Raw genomic sequence first — 26,261 nt, forward strand, 5'->3', positions numbered from 1 at the left:
ACACCTGGATTTTAGCCCCATGAGACCAAGCTGAGCAAACCACCCCTCGGAAACTGGACTCAGAGCTTTAAAAGATGCCACGAAACCTGGATAGAAGGTGCGTTCATGGGATCGCATGGGATCAGCAGGAAAACGAGCCGACGTGGTCCTCACCTCCGCTTCCGGGCAATAACCCCGCGAGGTAAACGCACAGCCCAGCCAGACCCGGCAACAGCAGCCCCCAAATCCAGAATCATCCAGACTTCTAAACTGTGGAATTGTGTCCATTTGTTGGCAGTAAAATTTGCTCCAAGCATCTGCATCGCACTCAGGGAGCGTCTGTGAAATTGCTTTTTATCAGATATGATGCCCTGCAAATGCACCAGAGCCCTGAGGGGCTGTGTCACAAAGTGCTAAACCAAGATTTTAAAAAATGAAGCTTATTTAATCTCATGACTCTCACTAGAGGTATTATCCAGATTAGTCATGATGTTGATAACATTTTTAGCAAGGATGAAAATAGTTTAAAATATTTTACAAATATCATTCATTTTCTCTTTATGTTTTTCTTTATTTTTATATTTTATCTGTGCTTTATAAATCTACATTATCTTCCTGTGTATACTTTCTGAGTAAACCTACATAAATAGTGTCTGTGCAGATAGTATTCTCAGTGAACTCTCATGAGACTCTGCTTCCCGGCCTGTGTCCTGGACGGGAGGGGAGCCGGGGATGTGGAGGCGGGCGGCCGTGAGGACGCATCCCCCAGGTGGCCTGCAGAGTGTCAGGATCAGTCTTGAGTAGGATTTTGCAGTGTTCTCTAAGCTTCAGTGGTTCAGGATTCACCTGGAGGTCACCCTCAGAACATCCTGGGTGTGTCCAGAGCCTTGCTCCACAGAGAACCTGACTCCTGGCCGAGAACCAGAGTGAAACTGGCTTCAGCTCAACGGTTCTGAAAGCAAACGGCGGACACAGCAGATGAGGTTTGCTCCAAGAAAGTGTGGATAAAAGTCACTTCTGTGGACACACGGCATCCAACCCTGAGGCTCACAGCAAGGGCGGGTCTCAGGAGGAAACTGCGTGAGAAGGTGCAAACACCGCAACGTTTTGGAAAGAGGAATTTTTTCAAATCCAAAAAAATGCAACTTAGTGAAACTTAATAGATATATTTTAATACATTTATGTTGGAGTGGGATTTTGATATTTTGAACTGTGGAGTGGGATTGTGATATTTTGAAGAAAACGCTCATCTTTCCTCACTCCTTGAGAATTCTTAAATTATTGGTGCAAACTACATCTGTGCATTCACGTCCGTCTCCATAGGTATAATACTTGCAGGTAAAGACATCCTTGGACATAAATAGGTCTGATTTTTAGTGCATTAAATCTGGCACCATGGTTAGAGATGCCACAGCTGTGTGGGTCAGTCGCTCGGCTGTCCCCAGGCTGCTGCCTCTGCCTCGCATGGTCACTCAGAATCCGACGGGCCGGGCAGAGCCGAGGGTCACCCGCTGGGCGGGCTCCAGTGCGGGGTCTCGGGGCGGCCCTGTGCATCTGCGAGGGGCTTGTCACCGGCTCCCCTGGTGAGGGGCTTGTCAATGCCTCCCCTGGCGTTGCTGGAACTCTGTTCTTCAGGCTGAGGGGAAGCTTAGGAATTCTTCCCAGGCGGGTGTGGGGGGATGAGGCCGCCGGCACCCCTGGGCACACTCGGGTGATGCGAGACGAGCACAGTCGTGGTGTTTCTCCAACGTCCCAGCGTCACCTGCACCCAGGCCGAGAGCTGAGGCCGAGGAACAAGCGGACTGGTTCTCAGGGGCCCCTGGGTGCCCTTCCTGCCTGGGCTGGAGCCCCCATCCCACCTCTTCCTGCCCCAGCATTACCCGTCTGCCTGCTTACCTGAGTCAAACGCTCATTTCTAAGGGGCGTCAGCCGTGTCCGTGTCTGAAACACCCTTGGTTCCAGCTTCCTATGATTCTCCCTGAGGGTCAGCCGTCCTCCGACGATGGCCCAGGAGAAGCTCTCAGACGGGCCTCTCCCTGACCACCAGGCGTGGAGGATGGGTCACCATGAGGGTGTTCTCCTGTCGGGGTGGGGGGCACGTGACACTCTTTTCCCGGAATCGAGAGTTGAACTGACGTAGGAGTTAAAACATTTGAACACAGAAGATGAGACGGGTCTGTTTCAGCAGCTTCTATTCCGATCACTGGCTTTGATGGATCCCGAGAAGCCCACCCCAAAGGGGCCTGAACCTACCTGCCACTTAGTGCTTCGGGCTCTGTGAGGGGGGATGGCTGGCCTTGCTTTTAGACAGGTGTCCTGAGGTGGGTGGCCACTGTCCCCTGTCGGCATTAGGCTGCCAGGCGTGTAACCAAGCGCTTTCTCCCTTGTTTTCCTTTGGTGTCAGCTGGGCTTCGGATCTTTCTTAGGAATTATTGGCATCAACCTGGTGGAGAATAGAAAGCAAATGGTAAGAATGTGCATTGTTATTTCAAATTTGGGTGGTGGGGCTGTACGCGGGGCAGGGGGGGGAGGAGTGCTGCCCCTATAGCTGTGGGTGTTCCTGGGAAAGCCCCTGCCCCAATCCAGCACCCCCAGGGTCAGTGCCTAGCTTCCCAGGACTCAGGGTTGAGTGGGTGCCTTTCACATCTTAGGCTAAGTGAGCATCGCCCCTGGGATTGTAGGGTACATCTACAACCTCACGTGGTGTCTTAGCAGCTAAGGTTGGGCCACGGGAAGAAAAGTTTAGGGTATGGGGTGGGTTGGGAAGGTGGGCAATTAGTTTAAATGCTGATGTATAAGGTTCAGGCAAAAACACGTGTGTATGAATATCTGTCCTTGAGTCAGGAGCCCTGGCATCTCCTCCTACATCTGGGGTGTGACGACGGCTCTCCCAGACTGAGGAGAGAGAAGGGGTCAGTGGAAAACCAGGAGAACCGTGGTTCAGAGGCCTTTGCAGAGGGCATGTCTACAGCTGTTTGTCTGTGGGACGTATGAGGGCCAACTTTGATCAGTCAGGTTACAAACCTGACTTTTTATTGATCATTTCAATTTGGAATCTGTCTTGTTGATGCAGTGCTTTGGGGAAGAGAGCTGTAAGAATAGTTAATTCAAAATAGTTAATTTTGCCAAATCATTGTGCCAGCCAGTGTTGACTTTTGAGAGGGTTCAGGGAGGACGCGGTTGGACCATATGCTGTTTCTGTCTCATCTCCAAATCATCGTATCAGACTGTGCTGGCGTTTCTGCCTCTACCTGCACTGGCCATCATCCTGATGTATCACCAGGATCACAGTGGCTGCCCTGGGCTTTCACGGGTGTGTGAAGATGTGGAGAAGGTGGAGCCTGGCACACACGCTGGTGGGAATGTGAAATGATGCAGCCACTTTGAAAAACAGTCTGGCAGCTCCTCAAAATGTTACATGTAGACTTACCATAGAGTAAAGTGTGTGCTCTCGTCTGTTTCTACTCTGGCCATTCCGTTGGGTGTGAAGTGGGGTCTCATCGTGGATTTGTATTTCCTTGATGACTAATGATGTTGAGCTTCTTTACATGTGCTGATTGGCTTTTTGTATATCTGTTTCTGGTTGTTGTTGAGAAATGTCTATTCAAGTCCTTTGCCCATTTTTAAATCGGGTTACTTGTCTTTTTATTGTTGAGTTGTCAGAGTCCTTTATATATTCTAGATACAAGTCCCTTATCCGATATATGATTTGCAAGGATTTTGTCCCATCCTGTGGATTGTCTTTTCACCTTCTTGGTGGTGTCCTTTGAGGCACAAAAGTTTTCAATTTTAATGAAGCCCGATTTATCTAGTTTTTCTTTTGTTGCTCGTGATTTTGGTGCCATTTCTAAGAATCTCATGCCAATTCCAAGGTCATGAAGATTACCCTTATGTTTTCTAAGAGTTTTATCACTTACATTTAAGTCTTTGGTCCATTTTGAGTTGATTTTGTATATGGTGTGAGATAGGGGTCCACATTCAAGCTTTTGCATATGGCTACTCAGTGGTCCTGGCACCATTTGGTGAAGAGACTGTCCTTTTTCCGTTGGATGGTCTTGATACCCTTATTGATAATCACTTGGCCATAGATGTGTGTGTTTAGTTTTAGACTCTCAAGTCTGTTCTCTGATCTGTGAGCTTCTGACAGAGATTGTGTTGAATCTGTAGATCAGTTTAGGGAGTGTTGCCCCATGAACTCGGGGATGTTTTTCCACCTTTTTAGATCTTCTTTCATTTCTTTCAACAATGTTTTATCGTTTTAAGAGTTGAAGTTTTGCACTTCTTTTGTTAAATTTATTCCTAAGTATTTTATCCTTTTGGAGGCTATTGTGAATGGAATTGTTTTCTTAACTTCATTTTTGGATTGTTCATTGCAAATGTATAAAGATACAATTGATTTTTCCATGTTGCTCTAATATCCTGCAACCCTGTTGAACTCACTCATTAGTTCTAATAGTTTTTTAGTGGATTCCTGAGGATTGTCCATCTATAAGGTCATGTCACCTACAAACAGAGATAGTGTAACTTCTTCCTTTCCAAAATAGTTGCTGGAGTTCTATTTCTTTGCCTTTGGCAAAAGAAATGTGGGCCTTGGAGTGGGAGGATAAAAATCCAGAACTGACCCTAGCCCCCAGACAGGGTCCAGCCCCCCAGGAAGCCACCTTGAACCCCAGGCAAGATGGGGCTGCCAGGTTCCATAGACCAGAGCTTTCTGCCTGAGGTTGTGTGTGTTGCCTGTAGAATCTCATTTCGGCCCTTTCAAGAAAGCATTCCTCCAGACTCACCATGTATGATAAACACGTGTTTCACTATCTAACATTTAATTTAATATTTGTGAGAGCTGAAACCTGTGTCGACCATTAGTATCTCTGTCATCTTGACCGTCATGAACCTCAGTTTCTTCACACTCAGGATTGTAGAGCATCTGTGTTAACGCACGCGAGAATATCCAGTGCAGCACTGGTCCGTAACGGGTGTTCGGAGACTAGTAGCCGTTGTTACTTATTGTATTGAAGCACGTAGGTCAGTCAAAACATTCAAGTTGTAGCAAAAGGAAACAATAGCAAGCTGAGAAAATGTCAACTAGAGACAGTGCTTGTTTCAAATGCATCTAGATTTGTAAGAACGCTCTCTTTTCCCTTGCTTTCTCTTTAATTTTTTGCAATAGAAAAATTTAAATATATGCAGAAATGGACAGAATAGTATAACAAACCCTCTGTATCCATCTCCCAACTTCATCCATTGTCGACTCATGACCGATCTTGAGTGGTATTTTGAAGCAAGTCCCAGACATGGTATCATTTTGTCTGTAAACATTTTACTCTGCTCAAGCTAAGGGGTGGAATCGAATCATTACAAATGGCTCCTCCACGATCTCTGCCCGTTACGGCGTTAGTCTCCAGTGATGTCCAAAGAATGCCCTCAACTGAGTCAGCTTTTGCTGTTTTCCCATTGATGAATGAGTTCTTGCTTTCTCCTTCCCCAGACATCAGTCCCTGATTTCACCAACGGCTCTGCAGTCTAGCTTCGTCCCCACGGCCGGGGATGGAGAAGTTAAGGGCTTAAAGCAGCTTGTTAACTGCCGCCTCCGCCCACCCCCAGCCATATGCACGTGCATGTGCACGTGCGCACACACAGACACACACACACGTACACAAGAGACACACAACACGGACACACACACAGACACATACATACACGCATACAGAGACATACACACACACAGAGATACACACACAGGCGCATACACTGGAATCTTCCCGGAACATAGGTTAAAACCCCCTGAACTAGAAGGACCGATGGGGCGTCACTTAGCGGTAGAAGCGCGTTTCCTGCAGAGGGTTAGGGTACCGGCCTCCGTCTGTTGGGCTTCGGTTCCTTCGAGTGTTGTGCTAGAGGGTCCTGGCTGTGCCCTCCGGCACCCCCTGCTCCGGGTCTTGACATCAGGGGAGTCTCCTTGGCCCTTCACCTTCCCGTGTAGAAGCCAAGCTGGTCTCTGCACCCCCAGGACTGAGCTGGGTGGGGCTGAGACAGCAAGGCCTCGAGGGCTGGGCGGGCAGACGTTGGGGTGCTGGGGGATCCGAGGGCCATCGGGGAGGAAGCCTGCGAGGTCCACGGTGACCCACCTGGGGCCTGTGCAGGTGAGGCTGGGCTTTCCCCGTGAGGGCCCACTAGTGACGGGGGTCCTGGCAGGCAGGGGCGGGAGGGCAGTGGCCAGGTTCACACGCTGTCCCACCTCCAGCCCCGTGCTCCACCGAAGGGCCTGCACACCCGTCCAGTTCTTTCTTCAGCGAATGCTTCCTGGAACAGCTGTACGATGCTGAGCTGGGGGGTGGGTTTGGGGGATGGGGAAGACCCTGAACTCATGGGGCTTCGACCTGTACATGCAGCTGGGGGGCCCTTGGCAGGGACAGGGGAAAGGCAGTGAAGGCAGAGAAGGGCTGGAAGGTCTATTCCCAGGCCGGGCAGGAAGGTGGACGCTCTCGGCAGATAAGGCTGAGAACCAAGCAAGACACGTCAATTTTGTTAGGAGTTCCAAAGAACCAACTTGCAGTTACCTCGATTCTCTTTACTGCTTTTCTGTTCTCTGTTTCTGTTATCTCTGCTTAAGCCTTTATTAGTGCCTTTCTTCCGCTGGTTCTGGGTTAAGTTCGCTCTTCTTTTCTAGTTCCCTAAGGTGTGAGCTCCTTCTCCTCAGTGCGTGTTCACAGCTCTCGCTTTCCCTCGGTCCTGGTTCAGCCGTGTCACCTCTTGCCTGGGCCCTGTGGTCGGGGCTAATTGCTCCTGTCTCCACTTTCTTCTGTTCATCTGGCTCCAGGCAGCCTTCTTCTTATCACACCCTTACCTGTTTGGTGTTTGTTTTTGAAAATCACTTTCCCCTGTTGGAATGTAGTAAACTCTGTGGGCCCAGCGGAGATTTGAAGATGACCTTCCCCTACTGAGTTACAACTGCCCTTCTCCCAGAAGAGACCCCGACAGGACAAGGAGACACAGTCCCAACCCTAATCTAGTGCCTTCCTTAGTTGCTAGAGCCACAGACAGACCCTGTCTGCAACATCTGTCGGGTCCGGCAGCCCTCGTATTAGAGAGGCGCCTTTGGGGCGTGAGCGGGCCCTTGTGCTAACGTTGTTAAACCACTAGGCTGCTTGAGGGGCAGCAAGGCCTGGAAAGGACGTGGCGGCTGTGACCGAGACCAGGACATGCAGGCCTTGGCCAAGAGGCAGCTGCTTGTCCTGGCTGCTTTCCTATTTCCAGCCCGAAGCGTTGGAGGAGAGAACTTCCAGTGTCTTTCCCAGCGCTGTCAACTGGACCCTGGTGGTTCCCGGGCAATAGCACGCGTGTGGTCAGCCCAGTGCCGAGTTTACCACGTGTGAGGTCGTGCTAGCTCTGGCTTTTCCTTCTTCCAGGGCAGTGGGAGGAAGGGCAGCCGAGCAGAGTCAGTTGAAGGTTGATGAGCACGTGCAAGTCGTGGGGACGCGTGCAAACCGAGTCAGAACCTGTTTACACACCCAGCTGTGGGCAGCCCTGCGTGCTAGGAGACACTTCGGAAGTTGTGTGCTTTCTGTGGAGACCTGGATGAAATCCGGTGGAGGTGTGATGTGAGGGTCTCTCGGCCGAGACTGCGACTGAGCCACAGCTGGGTCGGAGCCGCCACTGGCCAGCGTGGAGCAGGGCGCCCTCTGAGGTCACAGAGTTGGTGTGTGGAGGACTCACCAGGACAGCGGGTCCGACGATGGCTTTGTTCACCCGCTGGTGGTGAGAGAAGCAACAGGGCCTCAGGGGCCACTTCTGGGAGTGTCTCAGGCGACTGCAGTGCTTAGTGGACTTCCTGAACCAGCACCCCTGCTGGAGCACACGGGGCTGGGCAGACACCCACTTCCGACGAGGTCCCGGTGACCAGGCGAGCCGCAGACCCACTGGTCCTAGGAGAGCCGTCGCTGGGGACAGCTCCACTCCTTAGGGACACTGGCAGCGGCCCTGAGGGAGGTGGGGAGGGGGAACGGTGCCATCCCAGGGGTGTCAGGCCGCAGGCCTCCTGTCTGCAGGAGCAGGTACCCGGACCCAGCGCACGGCTGGACCCGGTGCCAGCCCAGCGTCGGGGACAAAGCGGGTGCTGGGGAACACTTGCTGGGGGAGCAGTTTGTCCCTCCCATTGCTTTTGTGCCAGAAAGTCGTCCTCCCTTCCTGAGGTCACAACTACTGGGGGGTCTGGGAGGGGCCGGGGCTGCGTCTGAACTTGACTGTAGCTGTGGCCTCTCCGTAAGGCTGGGGTGGGAGTGCCAGGTCAGAACCGGTGCTTTTCCTCCCTACGCGGCTGGGGTGTCAGGATGAGATGGGCGCCCTGTGCTGAAGGACTTGGGGCTCCAAAGCGATGTTGTTCAGGTCGCGTCTCTGTGTTGGGTCCCTCTGGCCGGAAGCTCTGCCCAGCAGGAACCGCGTCCATCCTGTCGGGCTACGGCATCCAGGGGCCTTGTGGTCAATCACAGGAGCTGCCCTGCTCTCCGGCCGCTGCTAAGACAAGACGGGGCAGCCTCGCGCTCCAGCCTCTACGAAGCATGAACCGTGGGCTGAGCGTCTCTGTGCGAAGGGCGCGAGCCCGGGGGCGGCTGGAAGGTCCAGGGAGGAAGCAGGGAGGACGCGGCAGCCAGAGCAGACGCAGGCCTTTCATTCCCTGGAGACGCGGGCCCGCCTGGGTCCACGGGACAGCGGAAAAGTGCCTTCTGAGTCTTTTATGTGTTTTCATGTAGTTTGTCACAGGGCAGTACAAGCCTGGGAAGGCTCGGTTCGGTGTGGTTTCTGCAGTGATTTTCCCACCGCTCTTTAGCTAGCCACGTTGCGTTTGTGTGCAGTAACTTCACGGGAAGGGACCACGCGGTCTTCCTCCCCCGAAATGAGGGAGGGTCTGCCCCTGGCCTCCCTGCTCGGCATCGAGGCCCTGCTGGGGTGGGACCCCCCCCCCTCGTGTCTCAGGGCAGCTCCTGCCTCGTGGACCTAGAGCACCTGGGAGGAACGTGGGTCTGACCGGGGTCCCGCAGAGCCCCAAGGCGAGCTCGCTGCCATTGTTCAGATCCAGGCACGGTTCTCTGCGTGGCTCCCCGCAGGGGGTCCCCAAGGTCCCTTTTGTTCAATTCCTCATTGCTGTCAGAAGTGTCACGTGGGGAAAGGGCCAAGGGCAGTGGCCGGGCTGGTCACACCTGCATCCACACAGCACCTGCAGGGCGTGGATCCAACACATAGAGAGGTGAGCCGCGTGGCCCCTTCTCCGGATGGGGACACAGGACCAAAGGGGTCAGCAGGGCAGAGACGCCCGCAAGGCTGGGCGACAGCTCTGACGTGCGGCGTCAGGGGACAGGTTTCACTTGGAAGCAACGTGCGGGGCTGGGCCTCAGGCCTGTGGGCTGCCAGGAGGGAGCCCGGACACCCTCCCCCTTGGGACAGCCTTGTGTGGCCCTTCCGCCCATTCTGTCCCTTGAGTAGCCACTGGGAGCCTCACGTCAAAACGGAAATCAAAGTTGCAGTCTGTCAAGCCAGCCCACGCTTCATGCCAATCCCTGTGCTTTGTTGAAGAAACAAATCCCTCAGGCTGACGAGGGTGGGAGGGTGAGGCCGTGCAGGTCAGTAACCCCAGAGCCTGACTCGGCCACGGGGAAAGAAGCAGCCAAGGAACGCGGGTGGTGGGAGGCAGCTTCTGGCCGTGTTCTCCAAGCTGAAGGCAGACGACCCGCACGCACGCATCGTTCTCTAGCTCGCAGCTTGTTGTTCACAAGGTCTGGGTTGGAAATCCCGGTTACTTTACACACCTTCTAGGACAGAGTAAATGCACTGACGCCATGGCTCGTGGCTGCCACGGGGGTCCTGGCGTGGTGGGCAGGGTGGACACTCGGTGTCTCCAGCAGCAGGACATACAGGAATTTTGGGACCACTTTTGCTATCTGTTTTGGTAAACCTGGAATTGTTTCCCGAGAGAGAGAAAAAAATTTAAAGAAATGGCCAACAGACGTAAGAACAGGTTCTCAGCCTTGATGATAGCGGAGAAATGCACGTGGAGTGACAGTGGGGCTTTCTGCCGTCAGATGGCAGAACCGAGAAACGAACAGCGAGCCCGGTCCTTTGGGAACATCAGGGGGTGGGTGTCTGGCCGTGGGGTGTGGGAGCGAAACGCATGTCCCCTCAGATTCTGACGTGCAGAGACCCCCTGCCTTGTCCTGTTGGCAAGCGTGGGTCCCCGTGTGTTCCAGGAGATGGTCCTGCAGAAACATGCGTGTGTGAGCCCAGACTTTTATGCAGAATGTAATTAGGGTCTTTGTAGCAGAGTCTGTAAAAGCAAGAGATCGCAAACCGTTTAAATACCCTGGGAGGCCCGCCATTATCCACCAGGCCGTGTGGGGGGGCGACAGCTCCCCATCCACGAGCCCCTCCCTCGTACCCTGTGAAATAAACAAAGCAGCCAGCACGGGCCTTGCTCAGTGGGATGGGCCTGGGGCGCCGCCCTGGCCGTCGTGGAGGGTTTCCGGAGGGGCCGTGGTGGGAAGTGAGGACCCTGCCGAGCAACTTCGGGGGTCGGGGCAGGGGGCCTCGGGCGGCTGGGCGCTCGGGGAAGGTTTCTCATGGGACTGAGCCTCTCCTGTCTCTGCTTCCAGCTGGTGGCGGCCATCGTGTTCGTCAGCTTCGGCGTGGTGGCCGCCTTCTGCTGCGCCATCGTGGACGGCGTGTTCGCCGCGCGGCACATCGTGAGTTCTTCCCAGTCTCCCTCATTCTGTTCTCAGTTGCTCTGTGCGTTTAAGAAACCTTCAGAAGTTCCACTTCCTCTTGCAGGACGCGGCTCGGTGACCTTCACAGTCTGACGAATACAGATTGTGTTGGCCAATCGCAGCCTTTCCTCCTGTCCCTCCCCTCGTTTCCTCCAGAACTGACCCAACACGCACCCCCTACCCCAGGCATCGCATCATTAGAACGGAAGTCCTTAACTTCCCACCGACGCTCCTCAGGCCCCTCTTTAGTCAGTAAGATGAAAGACGTCCCGGACCCAGTGCCCCACGACGTCCCAGGCTTTTCGCTCAAATACGCGTGTTGGGACCTTCTCACTGGACACTGTGCCCATGAGGTCCCTCTGCCTCTGTCATCTTAGCGGTGGGGAAGCCGGGGCAGGACAAGCCACGTCAGACACTCGTGCTTTGGAACCGTGGGGCGGTGGCCGGGACCTGCTCAGAGGGAAGGGCTGGGCCCTGCTGCTCCGTCCACGAACAGGAGCCCTGACCTGGCGCCCCGTCCGGGCCGGGAAGGACCCGCCGGCATTTCTCTGGCCCCAACGGGTCGTGTGTGAGGTGGGAATGCGACACGAGCTCAGGGCTTTACGTGCGCTCGTTCACGTCGATTAACACTGAACTTGGAGTGTTTTTATGCCTGTAAAGTTTCTTAGGTTATAAAAAGTGCCGGCCCTGGTGGTAATGTTAGGCTAAGCTTTACAGTCGCTATTCTTGGGACTATTCGGTCGGTTTGAAATTATTTCCAGATAAAAGGCTTAAAAAGTGCCGGCCCTGGGGATCCTTACCGATTCCTCTCCAGGAGAGGCGAAGGGCCAGGGAAGGCTCAGTTTCACCCTCCCAGGCAGGTTTTACAACTAGAGAGGCGGGTGCGGTTGATCCCCACAGCCTCCCTCTAGCCTCAGGTGTGACGAGCACCCCCTGTCCGGGGTGTAGGGTGTGGAGCTCAGTCCCCATGTCCCTGCGCTTTTCTTTCTTCATTCCTTAGATGGGTTTTCAGCTTTCTCTGGCTGCATGTGGCCAGTGTGCCCAGGATTGGCCGTCCCCCCAAAGCTGGGCCTGCCAATCAGGGACTTGGACGTGAACAGAGGGGCTGAGTTTCCAGGTTGAAAACACGTAGCCTGAAGCTGCAGGGAGACGGCTGTGGTTGAACTATGGAGAATCAATTAAAAATGCCCTTTTCTGCAGCTTGTAACTGGCTATCGGCACTTCCCGAGATTACAGCTTTAAGATGCCAACAGCTGGGGTAGAAGAATGTGTGGAGGGCGCCCCCAGGGCAGGCGAGCTGGCATCCAGGCCACTGTGGACGTGGAGGGTGTGAGGGGGCCCGGCAGGCCGGCACCCAGCGGGGCCCGGGAAGGCTTCATGAGCCTCCACGATGAACCCGGTCCTCAGGGGCCTGTGAGCCTGTGCCCGCCGGTGTGTTGCTACTTCTGGTAAATTCCAGCCTCTGGGCTCAGTCTCTGTCTGGACCAGGCCCTCCTTTCTGCCTGTAACCAACTGAGCAGAGGAGGATGGGGGCCCACGCCTGGGAGGCAGCCATAGGGAGCCCCGCCTTCCTGGGGGCAACGGAGGTGGGGTCTCAGCCGCGTGGGTGGCTTTCTCGGGCCTCAGCACCCTCAGCCCTCCCTTCAAACGCACTGGCTCCCCGGGTGCAAGAGCCTCTCCGTCCTTCTGCAGGAGCGAGAATGGCCCTGCCGTGTTTCAGGGCTGCACGGGACGCCTGAAGCGGCACCCCTGCAGGCGAGGACTCACAGCCTGCAGGCGCCGCCTTCCCAGCTCCAGGGCCAGGAGGCCCTCCCGGCAGGAGATCTGTCAGGAGTTAGCGCACCGGCTCACGCCCAGGCGGAGGGGCCGCTGTGTCGCCCCCGCGCTTCTACTGAGCGGCTGCTCAGGGGCGCCCACACCCTGCACAGCGTCCTCTTGCCTCCAGGCCGGTCCTGCATGACCGTCCTCCTCTGTCGCTGGTAGTTTTATGCTTTTTTCTCAGGTCAGAAGCAGGAATGCTTTGAGAAATATGATTGACAAGAGTAAAAAAACTCAATACAGTTGTCGGGACCCGGACTCATAACTTACAGATTAAGCAGCTTCATGGCACTTCACGTGTGCCCTTGCTGTTCACTACCGTGCAGGTGATAAGCATGTTGTAATCGTCAGTTTATTGGTCTCTCTCCTTCACTAATCCCCTCAGGGCAGGAACTTGCCTTACCTGGGTGCCCTTATGGTTTGGCACCATCTGCCCTATGAATGTCGGGGACAGACTCGTGGATGGATAGTTGGATAGGCACATAGGTGGATGTATGCTCCGGTGGTTGGTGAGTGGATGGGTGCATGGAGGGAGGGAGATGGATGGATGTGGATGGATGGATGGATGGAAGGATGGACGGATGGATGCTTGGATGCACGGACGGAAGGATGGATGGAGGGATGGGTGGATGGATGGATGGAGAGGTGGATAGAAGGATGGATGGATGTGGATGGATGGATGGATGGATGGATGGAGAGATGGACAGAAGGATGGATACCTAGATGAGTAAGTGATCACGTGGATGATTGGCTGGTTAGATGGATGAGTGGATTAGGCTGAAATCCACCTTGCTCCCTCCCTCGTGGAAAAATTGTTTTGCTTTGAGGAAGAGAGGCAGGAGCCAAGGGGTCTCTTCGTTGAGACTTGTACGGGTGCACGACTACCTCCCTCAGCTGCCCTGTGTTGACCGATGGGGGGAGCTGTGTCCTCCGGCCGGCAGGGGTGGGGTGCCTGCTTCCCTGCTTCCTGGCTGCAGGAGCCCAGCTGCTTGGGGATGAGCCCTGGTATTTCCTGCCCCTCGTCCCCCTCCTGGGAGGGGCTCGTTGGCCTGGGCCTCTCTCCTTTGGGCTCAGAGCCTGTGGCGACAGGTCTGAAATCACCTCCGGTCCCTCCTGATAGGGGGGTGAAGCCGTCCCATTCCATCTGTGGTTCTTGGTCTCTAGGAGCCCAGGCCCCTCACCGCAGGAAGGTGCCAGTTTTACTCCAGTGGGGTCGGCTACCTGCACGACGTCTACCAGACGGAGGTAAGTGCCAGCGCTGGTGCCACTTGTTAACCTGTGTCCCTGGTCCAGATCTGACTGTTCTGGCCCCAGCACGCCTCCACCTCGTCCTCACCCGCGCCTGGTGAGGTGCTTCACTCCGGAGTCACAGCTGCTGACTGCCTTTGATGCAGCCCCGAATCCACCGGTCCAGTCTGTGCGGTCCAGTCTGTGCGGCTTTCACGATGAGCTTTTTATTGATGTAATTAGTGCACTAAAATCTAGGATACTACGTTTACACTGGCCCCAAGCTCGCCGGCTGTCCCTGGGCCGAGGATGTGTGCAGGGTGATTTCACTTCTGTTTCTAAGAGTGGCCAGCGTCTCCTCTTGGACCACCCCAGGTGGCTGCGTGGCTCTGTCTGTCCTGCCGTCTCACTCAGCTCTGTGTAGATTTATCGGTTTAACTAAACACGGCCTCTGACGCTGTGTACAAATGTCAGGATGGAGGGGCGCAGGGCGGGCAGCAGGGAGCAGACGCCATGGTTGCGGCCGCGTGGCTGGTGGCGGGGGAAAAGGGGCCTCTGCTACTGCCCCTCAACAGGGGGCGGCACACCTCTGCTCCGAAGGCCCGGCCTGTGCTCCTGGACTTTTTCCTGGCCGGAGGGAGCCCTGGGGACTTGTCCTGTTCAGCGGGGGTCACCGGGCTCTCCAGGCCCTTCCCACGTGCCCCTTGCCCCCCAGGCCCTCGTGCTGCTCTGTCCTTCCTTCCTGCTCACCCCAATGTGTTCCGTGCAGTACTGGGGTCACAGAGGTGACACCTTCCAGTAGGGGGCACCTAGGGTCAGGATCAGGGTTAGGTCTTGCGACCTCCAGCTCGCCGGCCTGTGGCTCTGACCTTCCCATGTGCTGGTTGCCAGGCTCAGAGCCCGGCATTGCCCTGACTGCTCCCCTACCCCCCTCCCTGTCCTCCAGTTCTCACCTGTCAGGCCGTCCGCCCAGCCCCTTTCCAGGCCTGAGTCACACGGGCTCACTTTCATGGCTCCCAGCAGCCTGTCTCTGGTCTCCGCCCCGTCGGGACTGTTTTCCCAGATTGATCTTTCTATGACCCCTGCTCAAGCCCTCCCACTCCTGATGTGGGTGGCTTTCGGGAGTTGCCCACAGAACCTTGAAAGAAAGGCTACATGCCCAAGGGAGGCTTGAGGTGCCGCTAAAGGGGCCGGGGCCTCAGGGAGGCCCCCAGGACCTCTGGGTGATCAGGCCCTGCCACCGACCTGCCACCTGACCTGCCCTGGGCGCTCGGCCTCTCAGGCGACCCCCAGCCTGCTGGAATCTCTGTCCTCACTCGTGCACGGCCCTCCCTCCAAGACCTTCTCCCCAGCGTCCCCGTCCTCCCTCTGCAGCTGGGTGGTCTCTGCCTCACTTACCTTCCACGCGGGGGTGGTTACAAAGTGCTGCGGGAAGGAGGGCAGGCCTCCGTGTGGCTTGGGGAAGGGCTGGCTTGGTGAGACTGGGCAGCTGGGAGCTCTCCTCTGGGAGGTCAGGAAGGGTCTCCCACCTGAAGGGTCCCAACCTGTAGGCTCCTGGGGACTTCTCCCCCTCCCTCTCCTCGTCCAGCAAGCTTTGGCCGCCTGGTCCTCTACCTCTCCCTGCAGGGAGGGCCCTGTCGCCCCCAGCCCTGCTGCACCTGGACCGGGTGGAGGAAGGGGCAGGTCAAGAAACGTGGGCTCAAGAGGGGCAGCTGCCTGGCTGATGGGGCAGGGTGGTGGGTCCTTACCCCCAGGGAGGCCCCTGCCCGCTCCGGGGCGAGGACAAGGGGCACCTGACCGGACTCTCCGCTCACAGGTCACCTGCCACTCCCTGAACGGTAGGTGCCAGCTGAAGGTGAAGAGTAACACCTGCTACTGCTGCGACCTCTACGACTGCCAGAGGTGAGTGGGGGGGAGCCCGACACCCGAGAGCCCCACGTCCCTGGACTTACCTGCCCCCATCCTTGCACGCTGCACCCACATCTCATTCAGCCCCAGGGCATGGGCTCCGTTCCACAGGTGAGAAGACCGAGGCTCAGGGCTGCCGGGAGGTGGGGGGGGAGGCCTCTCGGGGAGCCCTGTCTCGCTGTGGGCTGTGACGTCACAGGTGACCCGTTTCTTCCTCCCCGGGTGCTGGTTGCCTCAGGGTCTCCACCCCGGAAGGCCGAGACCCTGTCTCTGCCTGCTGGTCTCTCCGGTCTGGGGACGGGGGCGGCAGTTTGCCCTGTGTCCTCCCCCCTCCCATGGGGCCCAGAAGAGCTGCTTGTTTTTCAGTCTGTTCAGCTTTTCACCTGTTGTTTGGACCGGTGCAAGGTCCCAGCTCCTTGGGAATCAGAACCCTCCCCACATTGTCTTTTAAATTTTGTGTTAATAGCTTGAATACCTACATTAGAGCCAACAGGGAGTTTAGTGTTTGCTTCCTGGAGACCCCTCCCTGAATTGTTGAAAAACCCAGGGGTGTAGGCTGCAACGCCCTTCCCCCAGAGCAGGAATTCACCCGATTGCCAACCCGAGGATGTGGTCCGGAGCCTGCGCAGACCACGACCACGGGGCCCAGATGAACCCCCTCTGAGGCTCTCCCCTCTGTGTTCCCTGCCAGGGCGGCCAGCAGCCTCTAAGCCCTGCTGGCTCCGAGGGTGACCGGGTCGGGGCTCTGCCTGCCGGGCCGTGTTTGGGGCGGGCTGTCCTGCTCAGAGACCTGGGCTCCCTCCCAGATGGATTCTGGGCTCCCTGGAGCAGCCCTCCGCCGCCTGAGGGGCCTGGGCCCTCCCAGCAGAGCCCGCAGCCCCTCAGTACACGTCGGTACGCGGCGGTACGCGGCGGTACGCGTCGGTACACGGCAGTACACGTCAGTAACGTCGGTACGCGTCGGTACACGTCAGTACGCGTCAGTAACGTCAGTACGCGTCAGTAACGTCGGTACGCGTCGGTACACGGCAGTACACGTCAGTAACGTCAGTACGCGTCAGTAACGTCGGTACGCGTCGGTACACGTCAGTACGCGTCAGTAACGTCAGTACACGGCAGTAACGTCAGTTCACGTCAGTACACGGCAGTACGCGTCAGTACGCGGAGCGTCTGCCCCGCCCGCTCGGGCGCTGAGGCGGCCTCCCCGCAGGCGTGGGTGACGCCGAGGCCCCGCCCCGCACAGCGCCGAGCACCCGCCCACCTACTACGAGTTCGTGGGCGTCCGCGGCTGCCAGGACGTGCTCCACCTGTACCGGCTGCTCTGGGCCTCGGCGGCGCTGAACGTCCTAGGCCTGTTCCTGGGCATCGTCACCGCGGCCGTCCTGGGGGCCTTCAAGGACATGGTGAGTAGCGCCCGCTGCGCGCTGGGCAGAGTCACCGGTGGGACATGGGCTCGCGGAGCCGCCAGCCATGCTGACCACAGCCTGGGGGCACCTCAGTCCCTCCTCCCCGAGGCTCGCGCCACCTGAGCCGGTCCAGGGAGCACAAGTTCAGCGGCAGAGGGGGGCACCGAGCCTGGCGCCTGACGGCCGCGTCCATGCCCTGGTGGCCCGCTGAGCACGGAACCCCAGCGCCTCCGATCCGGTAGATCTGGGGCTCAGGCAGGCCCGTGCTTCCCAAAGTCAGGTGACGCCAAAGTGAGGCCCCGAGAACGTGCTTCAGCATCTGGGCGGCCCTGGGCGGGGACCGCACCGCAGGACCCGTGCCTGAGGCCACCCTGCAAGTCTCTCCGTGGGCAGCGTCCTCTCCAGGGGACCGGCTGTTCCAAACCGTGTTCTCGCCCGGGGCCCAGATGGCACCTCCCGCGACCTGACATTTCATCCGTGGAGGTGCCGCACGTGAGGCCACAAACACCGGGAAGAGCTCACAACCGCCCACAGACCAGCAGCCACGCGCCCATCACTCGCTTTTAACGAGGAGGCGGTGCAAACGCACGTGCAAACAACCCCTGCAGGCCAGACCCCAGCCCCATCCACAGCTCACACTGCCGAGGGGTGGCTTGTTACCTCTGCCCCAGAGACTGTGGCCACTGGCCACATTTCTCAGCCTCACCTGGAGCCTCCCGAGATCACTGACATGTTTCTTGGAGGTTTCCTGACCCCAGACGAAGCCCGAGATACCACGGGAGACCCTGGCGACCCCCCGCGCCACTCCCACTCTGGGTGGTGCAGGCGCCAGGCCCAGCTCCTGCTTGGTCGCAAGGTGTCTTTCCGTGCTCACACCACAAGCATCCTGTCCTTCAAGGATGAGAGCTGCTTGCCCCCAGGACGCCTGGGGTCTGCAGGGCCCACAGTGCGGTCTGTGGGGTCCCTCGGTGGGGCTTTTCCTGCTGTGGCCAGGTCAGAGTTTTCTCTCTTGGCAGATTCTCAAGGAGAGCGAGGTTAGACTCGATGGCTACACAGAGGGTCTTGTTCGGGTCCTGCCCCTGGGAGCCCGGGTGGAGACTGCTGGGCTGTCCCCAGGGATGGCCGTCAGCCCGGTGGCTTTTCCGGAAGAGGCCCCTGTGCTCATGGGTTTATAATAAAACCGCTGGAGCTTCTCTCGGGAACGTAGCGACGTCCCAGAAAGGCCGCTTGTCACGCGGGACACAGAGTTACGTGTCAGCCCCGCTCCGGACAGTTTCCTCTCTCATACCCAGAGCTCAGGGGCGTTGTAAGAAGCCTGCCCCGTGGGTGGCTCTTAGGGAAGGATGCACCTCCGGTCTGGGAACCCCCGAGCCCCACGTTGGGAGTGGCTGGCCTGCCTCTGGAGAGGGGTCCGTCCTACGGCCCGTCCTCTCTGGGGGCGGGTGAGAGGTCAAGAATCAGGGCCCACGTTCTGTTTTCCTTTGGGGAATCAGAGCCTCCCATGAGCTAAGGAAGCAGGAGTTCGAGGAGTTTGGGAAGCTCTGGTCTTGGTTGTGCTTCTCCAGAAATCCCTGCGGCCAGAGCCCTACCCCCGCCGGTGCCACCCGGTGCCCCTGTGGGGAGAGGGCCCTGCTGACTAGAGCTGGGGGCATCTTTGGACTCAGCGCCCCTCGGAGATGCCCGTGGCACACGCTCCTGGAGCAGAGGGATGGGGTTTCCTCACTTTTCCAAAAAAAGCCCAAGAGAGCTTGGGCCTAGCTGGGCCTCTCGGCGGATCCCGGGACAAACAGGAAAAGGAAAAGCAAGACGAAACCCAGCTTTTGGGCTTTAGTTCTGGTCGGAGAGAGGCTGGTGGGAGGACTCGGAATCTCTCCCTCGGGGACTCCGCCTTCCTGAGCGGCTGCCGGACGGGGCTCCCCAGGGCAGGGCTCGGCTGACACGTCTCCATCCTTTGCGGCAGGTCCCGCTGTCCCAGCTGGCCTACGGCCCGTCCACAGCGCCTCAGGTCCTCTACAACCCCGCCCAGCAGATCCTGGCCTACACGGGCTTCTGCCCGGTGCCCCCGGCTGCCCCCACCTGCTCGTCGTACCCGCTGCCCCTCCAGGTAGGCCGAGCGTCCGCGGGCCGGAGCGGTGCTCACGCCCCAGGCAGCTGTCACGCAGGAAGTGCTGCTCGGGTGGGACACGGGGGTGGGGGGCTTGGGTTGAAGGAAAAGGGGGCGGGGGGTCTATGGCTCCCCCTCCCGATTTAGACAATGGGGTGGTGCAGCTGGTGTGGACCAGCAAAGGGGGTGGGACGACTGAGGGATGTGTCGGGTGACCCCAGGCCCACACAGGACGTTCGGCGTCCCCGGGGGCATTTGGGGCAGCCTTTGCTCCACGTGGCCCTGGTGACCCAGCCAGCCACGTCTTTCGGGGCCTTGAGATTTTCTGACCCCTGATCAGGTCCCACACAAGTTGGCTGCAGTTTCCTGGCCAGAGCAACCAGGGATGTGCCAGCTGCCTGGCCCCTGTGACAGGGCAGAGTCACTGAGTAGAGCCGAGGGCTTGCCAGCGCCCACGAGAGCGGCAAATGCACAGGCTTCACCCTAGTACAACTCTGGTGGCCTTGGGGCTGCTGTGGAAGGGGGCACGCGGGGGTGAAGCCTGTTCATAGAGCAGCGTCCCGCCCGACCAGCTGCCACTGTGGAGACCAGAACGTCCCCAGGTGTTGCCCCGTGTCCTTGGGGGGCAGAGGTGAGCACCTCTGGCCCGGACAGCCTGTCGGCCTGTTTTGGCGGGGGCAGGGCGGTGGCCTTGGCACGTTCTGTGGTCTGTGTCACTGACAACAGCCCCTGAGCAGTTCTGGGAAGTTCACGGGGTTAAGGTACCGGAGGGGCTGCGTCTCTGTGCGTGGGCGGGGGGATGCTCGGATCCCGGCCGTTTGCTGTGAGGTCGCACATCTTCATCTGCTGCTCGGGGGCCCAGTGCCCGAGGAGTGATGTTGACGAGACGTGAGGCCTTTTCAGGGCCAGCGGCTGTTTAGGACAGGTGTGTGTATCCACCAGCTCGGGGACAGAGGCGGCGGCCAGACTTGAGGCGGGGCTGAGGGGAGCGTGGTGCCCGTCTCCGCGGCCCCTCATGACGCAGAGGAACCCGCAGACTCGGCCCAGCTGGCCACCCGGGGCTGCGGCACAACCCCGGCCAGCGAGGTCCGCGGTGGCCTCCCCAGGCCCGACAGCTCGTGGGGCTGGAAGCGGGTGTGGGGTCTCTGGGCCCCGGGGCGCAGCAGGTGTGGCGAGCTGAGAAAGCCTGCAGCCTCCGTCCTGCCCGGAACAGACCCGCTGGGCGAGAACTCAGGGACCGCTTTACCTCCCCGTGGAGTTGCAAGTCCTTCCTCTCCGCGCCTGGCTCCTTCCGCTTGCCTTGAACGTGAAGCTGGTGGCGTGTGCCCAGGGCTCCGGGGGCCTTGGAATTCCCAGAGGAGGACGTGGCACGGCGGCCTGGCCTGAGGGCGGTGCCATGTCTGTCTCCGAGGAGTGGTGGCCCACGGGCTGTGCCATGGGAGGCCTTCTCCTGCCGATGAGGGGCAACCCCTTAGCCATCCCACCAGCCCCGAGCAGGCGCCCTGGCCACACGGGGACCCGCAGGCTGAGTCCTGAGTCAGGGAGGGGCCTGGCTCGAGAGTCCTCCCATTTCTAAGACACGGAAAGGAATTATCCAAGCGTCAGGAGACGAGCTGGTTGCCAGTAGCGCCCGGTAGCGTCACTTCTCAGGGCGGGTACGTCAGCTTCCCCGACACCCAGGCGGCCATCCTTGGCAGCCCTCGTCTTCCCTGGAAGCGCCACCCGCATCCCACCTCCGGGCCATCCTCCCTGGTCCCCATCACGGAAAGGACCACATCATCTGGGTGTGGCCTGTGTCCTGGGGGCTGTGCTCTGCCCCCTCATCTTCGTAGTTTGCCGAACCCAGAACGTGAGACCCACAGCTGGAGGGAGGGCTGGACCCATGGCTGGTTGGCCACCTGTGGTCTCAAACACCAGCTTGGAAATGCACAGGCGCCGAGGAACGGGCGTGCTCCGCGGGCCGGCTGTCTCCCGTCCTCCCAGCGTCCACCCCGAGGCCCCACAGTCACTCCCGCACACGGGGACTCCAGGCAGCTCTGGGACGTGGTTAGGGGGCAGAGACGATCCCCGCAGGGCCCTTCCTCCTGGCTGAGCCCCGACATTTGGCTGGTTTGTCACCGGCCTCCGCAAGCTTGGCTGCAGGGAGGACCCGGGGAGGACGGCGCCTCATCCTGGGCGCCTGCTGCCCTGGATCCTGACCTGAGGCGCTGGAAGGCGTCCTGCTCTTGTGCCCTCAGGAGACAGAGCTGCAGGATGCGGGCACGGTCTCCCCTCCTTACCGCTGGTGCTGGTGAACAGATGGCTCTGTGCCGGTGTCGTATTCCAGCCTCATCCACCTTCGGGCCTCTGGCTCGTCACAAACAGCAGATGCTCCCACTTCTCCCTCCCAAGGGAGGCCCGGGCTCCCTCCACAAGGGCCTAATCAGCTTTTATCACCAGCACATGTAGGAGCGTAATTACATACACGTCAATAATCAGATTTCGAGGAGATGACAAATCAATGATGTTGTGTGTCTCGTCAGGAGGGAAACGACAGATTGACGTTTCTGACTCTGTTCCCATCGGAGGAGGAAAAGGGATATTGCAACTGTTCTGTCCAGTCATTAGCAGTGGAAAACACTCCCACATACTAGAGGGAGTGAGCAGCTCTTGGGGGCTGTTTTGAGCAGTTGGTCAAAAGAAAAATCACCTTAGAAGAAAACCCACCTTCCTATTCCCAGGGCCACCTGGTCAGGAAGTGCAGGAACAAGGACACTCCAAGGATTAACTCACATCCTGTAACTAAGGACCTCGCATCCTGTAACTAAGGACCTCGCATCCTGTAACTAAGGACCTTGTGTCTTGTAACTAAGGACCTTGCATCCTGTAACTAAGAGGCTTTTTGTCTGCCCCCCGATGGGATTGCCTGTGTGGACAGAGCCTGGTTTCCTCCGTGATTCCTGGTGGTTTGCTCTGTGGTCCGTGGTGGTTTACTCCGTGGTCCGTGGTGGTTTACTCCGTGGTTCCTGGTGGTTTGCTCTGTAATCCTTGCTGGTTTGCCATGTATTTCCAGCTGGATCCTCCTCTGTGGTTCCCACTGGTTTATTCCGTGGTCAGTGTGGTTTACTTCCTGGTTCTCTCAGCTGCTCATTTCTGGTAAAGAACTGACCACACACATGCCTGGTGGGAGCTGGGGACCCGCAGATCTGAGGGATGTTCTCTAGAGGTTTCCTTTGTCCCCTGAGGTCAGAAAGAAGTGTGAGTTTGAGAGAAAGAAAGCAATGGAGGTGGGCAGGGACCCAGGGCCCTTGGATCCCTAGAGCCCTGGCTTGTGAGGAAATTCTCTCTCAAAGCCCGAGGTCTGGGGTTCCTCCGGGGGGAGGGGGCAGGCAGGCTGGCATCCCTGGGCCCTGGGCACCTGCTGAGCAGAGAGCAAGGAACCACCTGGCCCCACCAAAGACCAGAGCCTGCACACACTTGGCCTGTGTCCCATCACAGAAGGGGTTGCTTGCTTTATTTAATGTTGGTTTTAAGCAGGCATTTTTAACCTCTAGAAGTTAAAAAAAACAACAAAAAGAAATTTAAGAGGTTGTTGGCGGGTGGAGGAAAACTGGAAATTTTATTAATTTAAAATCTGTGGCATGTCCCAGCACTCTCTTTGCAGAATCACTTTTTGCGTCTATGTGTATTAGTGTGGGTTCTCCAGAGAAACAGAATCAATAGCGTGTGTGCACATAGTAGACACAGGTAGAGATATATTTATAGAAAGAGATGATACAGATATAGATATATAGAGGGAGAGAGTCCAAAATCTGCAGGGCAGTCCATAGGCTAGAGGTCCCAGGAAGAACAGATTTTGCAGTTTGAGTCTGGTCAGTTTGGAGGCAGAATTCCCTCTCCCTTGGGAACCTCAGTCTTTTCCTCTTCAACTGATTGGACGAGGCCCACCCGCACCAGAGAGGGTGATCTGCTGGTCTACATGTTCATCACAGCTACCAAACACCCTCAAAATGACATCCAGACAGTTTGAGCAAACATCTGGGCACCGTAGTCTAGCCAAGTTGATGCATAAAATTCGCCGTCACACTATGTGGAAAATGTTGATGTCCTTGGTTTTTTCTGTAAAACATGAAGTGTTGAGTAAACCCAGGGCCCCAGATGAGCTGGGCAGCCTTTTCCTTAGACAGCGTTTGCACGTCCGTACATCCTGGTGTCAGGTGTCACCAGCCACCCTCCTGAATGTCAGGACCGGTGCCCACAGGCGAGAAGGGGGCCCAGTGGGGCTGAATCGGGGCCTCCCTGCGGCCCCCTGAGAACGCACGCTGGTCAGGGAGCGGTTCGCACCAGGAGGGCCTGGGTCTGGGGGTTCGGGCCAGGGTGGGCTCTGAGGGGCGCCGGTGGCGCTGGGCGCGTCCCCGGGCGCCCGTGGGCTGAGGAGGCTTTCTCTGTTTGGTTGCAGCCCCCTGGCGGCTTCCCGGCCTCACCTGGCTCCGACCTCTCTCTGTCCGAGGGTGTGCAGCCTCCGTCCCAGCCCGGCTCCAGCTGCCGGCCGCCCCCCAACGCCCCCCCCATCTTCGCCCTCACCCACTTCCTGCCCGGGGAGAAGCCTCCGCCCTACGCGCCGTGATGCAGAGGGTGGAGATTGAAAACTAGTTTTTGGCTTGTTAGTAAACAGAGCGGCTTCTACGAACCCTGCTTCTGCGGCCAACCTCCTGGAGACGTCCGAGCCCTCCTCCCCTCCCTGGGCACATCCGGGCAAGGAGAGGCCGGACCGCGGCGGGGAGCGCTGGTGGCCGAGGCCACCTCACCCCGTGTGAGACCACACACCAAGCCATGCTAAAACTCCCGCCGGAGCAGCCTTGCTCTGCTGGCATCACTTACAAAACAGTTCCATTTTCCTCCTAATTCGTTATCACTATCACGATCAAGGGGAATGTGGCAGGTGCCCCCGTGTGAGGACCACTTTCGAGGAAATGCGCTGTGTTTGTACTTATATGTGTGTGTCCCCGGCGAGGGCAGGGTCGCCACCCTCAGCACGGCCCTCCTGGTACACATTCACTCGAGTGAAAACTTGTCCCAGCTCAAATATAAATGCTGTTTCCAAGGCCTGCGAGTGGTCTGAGGTCTGCGTGTGCTCTGTTCCAATTGCGTCCCGCAGCTGCATGTGTCCTGTGTACGGTGTCCAGGCCCCTGACTGTCAGCCTTCGTGGAGAATCCAGGGGAGGCTGGTCTGTTCTGCGGGACACCCCGTGTGGGCCCCCGCTTGCAGAGCAGGTGCCCCTAAGATGCAGCCTCTCTGCTGAGAGACCCCTGGAGGGGGGGACCTCTGTGGCCCAGTAGCCACGGCCTAGGAGAAGCCGTGCCCAGGACAGACCAATGGCTACCGACCGGGGCCCCACATGCACCTGCCCACTGCCAGACACACCTGAGGAAGCAGGTGAGCGTGGCCTTGGAGCCAATCAAATCCTGGTCGAGAGACAGACCAGAGTCTGTCTCAGAGTTACAGAGTTACAGTCATGGATCTTTGGGGAAAAGAGATGGTGGAGGAGGGACAGGAGGGAGGAGAGGTGAGGGGAAGGGAGGAGGGAGGGAGGAGAGAGGGAGGGAGGCAAGCGGTTAGGTCTACACAAGACGCTGTCTCCTGCTCCCCCTGCCGGCTGGGAACGCAGTTCTGTCCAACAGACAGCATACTCCTAGCCTTCACATTCAGAAACACTTCTCGCTACATTTTCTGAGCATGTGGACCGTTTCCTTAGAGAGGAGGACACGCGTGGATGCGTCTGGCCCCTTGGCCTAGGGAAGGCTATTTGTCACAGACGAGGCAGGAAGGACCTGGTCACTGGTCAGAGCATCCGGATTGTTTTGGTTCCCCCCCCCGCCGCCCCCCGCCAGTACCACAACGGGGGGAGTCACAGAATTCTTGGTTTCCCGGCACATGAAAGCGATGTTTACACCATCCTGCAGTCTGTTGCCAGTAGCATTATGTCTAAAGAAACAGTGCACAACCTTAATTAAAAACACTTCATTCCTAAAAAATACCAAAACAGTGACAAGAGTAACATCAAAGATCACTGGTCACGAATCACCATACAAATATAATAATAATGAAAAAGTCTGAAATATCATGAGAATTATGAAAATGTGACACAGAGACACGAAGTGAGCAAACACTACTGGGAAAATATGCTAACAGACTTGTTCTGCACAGGGCTGCCCCAAACCTCAATTTGTAAAAAAAGAAAAAAAAGCAGTATTTGTAAAGCGAGATGTGACTGTATTTTGTTAAACGTGGGCTCGCAAGCCCACTGTTTCCAGGCTGACCTGATCCGATGGGCCCAACGTGGCCCTGGCCTCCGTGGCCTCCGTGGCTAGGACATGGCCCCACCTCCTGTTGTCCTGGAACTTCAGCTCCAAAAGCCACGAGCACAGCGAGGTCACTCCTCATCAATTTAGAATTTTAGGTCAAACTCTTAAGTGGCCAGTCCTCCCTAATTGTTTGATTTGCTTTGGGCATATTGTAAAAAATAACAAAACTAGCAGAATTTAGGAGGAGTAATTCCATTGGCTGAGATGGAGCCCGTGGCCACACTGAGAAGCAGCGTGAAGTTAGTTTTTGAAGCATTCTTTGTCTCCCTTTTAGCCCGATTTTGACCCGATGGTCTGGCTGTCCCTCCACCTGTCCGCCCCGTCACCAGACTCACTAGTCTGGGTCCCAGTTCCTCACGGCTTTGCTCGGTAGCCTCTGCGGCTAAGCTCTCCCTTTCGGGGCTTCGCCGTCACAGTGGCAGGCATTTGGGGCCTGGGGGTGGGTGTGCCTAGTGCGACCACAGAACCAGTGTCCCTGTGCCCAAAGTGGGCTCTTGCAGGACGAGTCCAACTCAGCTCTGCGACTTGGGGAGACCATCTTTCACCAAAGAAACCTAGTTTGAACATCATGTAAAACAGTGTTGTATGAAAGGAGAATTCACGTGACTACTGTGTTCCCTGCCTGGATTGTGCGGAGAACAGGGACGACGGTTCTTATTTCTGAGGCTCATAAGAACCAAATGGGTCTTGTTTTGCATAAGGAGGATGATCTCTTTCCTACGG

At 57.4% G+C, this 26,261-nt stretch overlaps 1 protein-coding gene and 1 long non-coding RNA gene across 3 annotated transcripts in view; one reads left to right on the forward strand and one right to left on the reverse strand.

The window, feature by feature from the left end:
• The window catches only part of TMEM255B (transmembrane protein 255B), a 30,691-nt gene extending 6,406 nt beyond the window's left edge, over nt 1-24,285 (forward strand). Inside the window, exons 3-9 of the mRNA XM_068526611.1 lie at nt 2,384-2,446; nt 10,620-10,709; nt 13,713-13,793; nt 15,592-15,677; nt 16,927-17,086; nt 19,050-19,193; nt 23,632-24,285. Of these exons, the coding sequence (XP_068382712.1) occupies nt 2,384-2,446; nt 10,620-10,709; nt 13,713-13,793; nt 15,592-15,677; nt 16,927-17,086; nt 19,050-19,193; nt 23,632-23,799 (792 nt within the window). The 3' untranslated portion in view covers nt 23,800-24,285. The remainder of the gene's footprint in view (nt 1-2,383; nt 2,447-10,619; nt 10,710-13,712; nt 13,794-15,591; nt 15,678-16,926; nt 17,087-19,049; nt 19,194-23,631) is intronic.
• LOC137751929 (uncharacterized) lies at nt 641-10,831 on the reverse strand. 2 transcript variants are annotated; one of them, XR_011070993.1, is made up of 4 exons: nt 3,410-10,831; nt 2,233-2,422; nt 1,876-2,110; nt 641-1,741 (listed from the first exon to the last, which is right to left on the reverse strand). It is a non-coding gene; the product is annotated as an uncharacterized lncRNA (long non-coding RNA). The 2 variants fall into 2 exon arrangements; XR_011070992.1 differs by having other exon boundaries at nt 641-1,759.
• Nucleotides 24,286-26,261: the final 1,976 nt, after the last annotated feature.

Source organism: Eschrichtius robustus, chromosome 18 (genome assembly GCF_028021215.1).
Source record: "Eschrichtius robustus isolate mEscRob2 chromosome 18, mEscRob2.pri, whole genome shotgun sequence".
Taxonomy (NCBI): Eukaryota; Metazoa; Chordata; class Mammalia; order Artiodactyla; family Eschrichtiidae; genus Eschrichtius; species Eschrichtius robustus.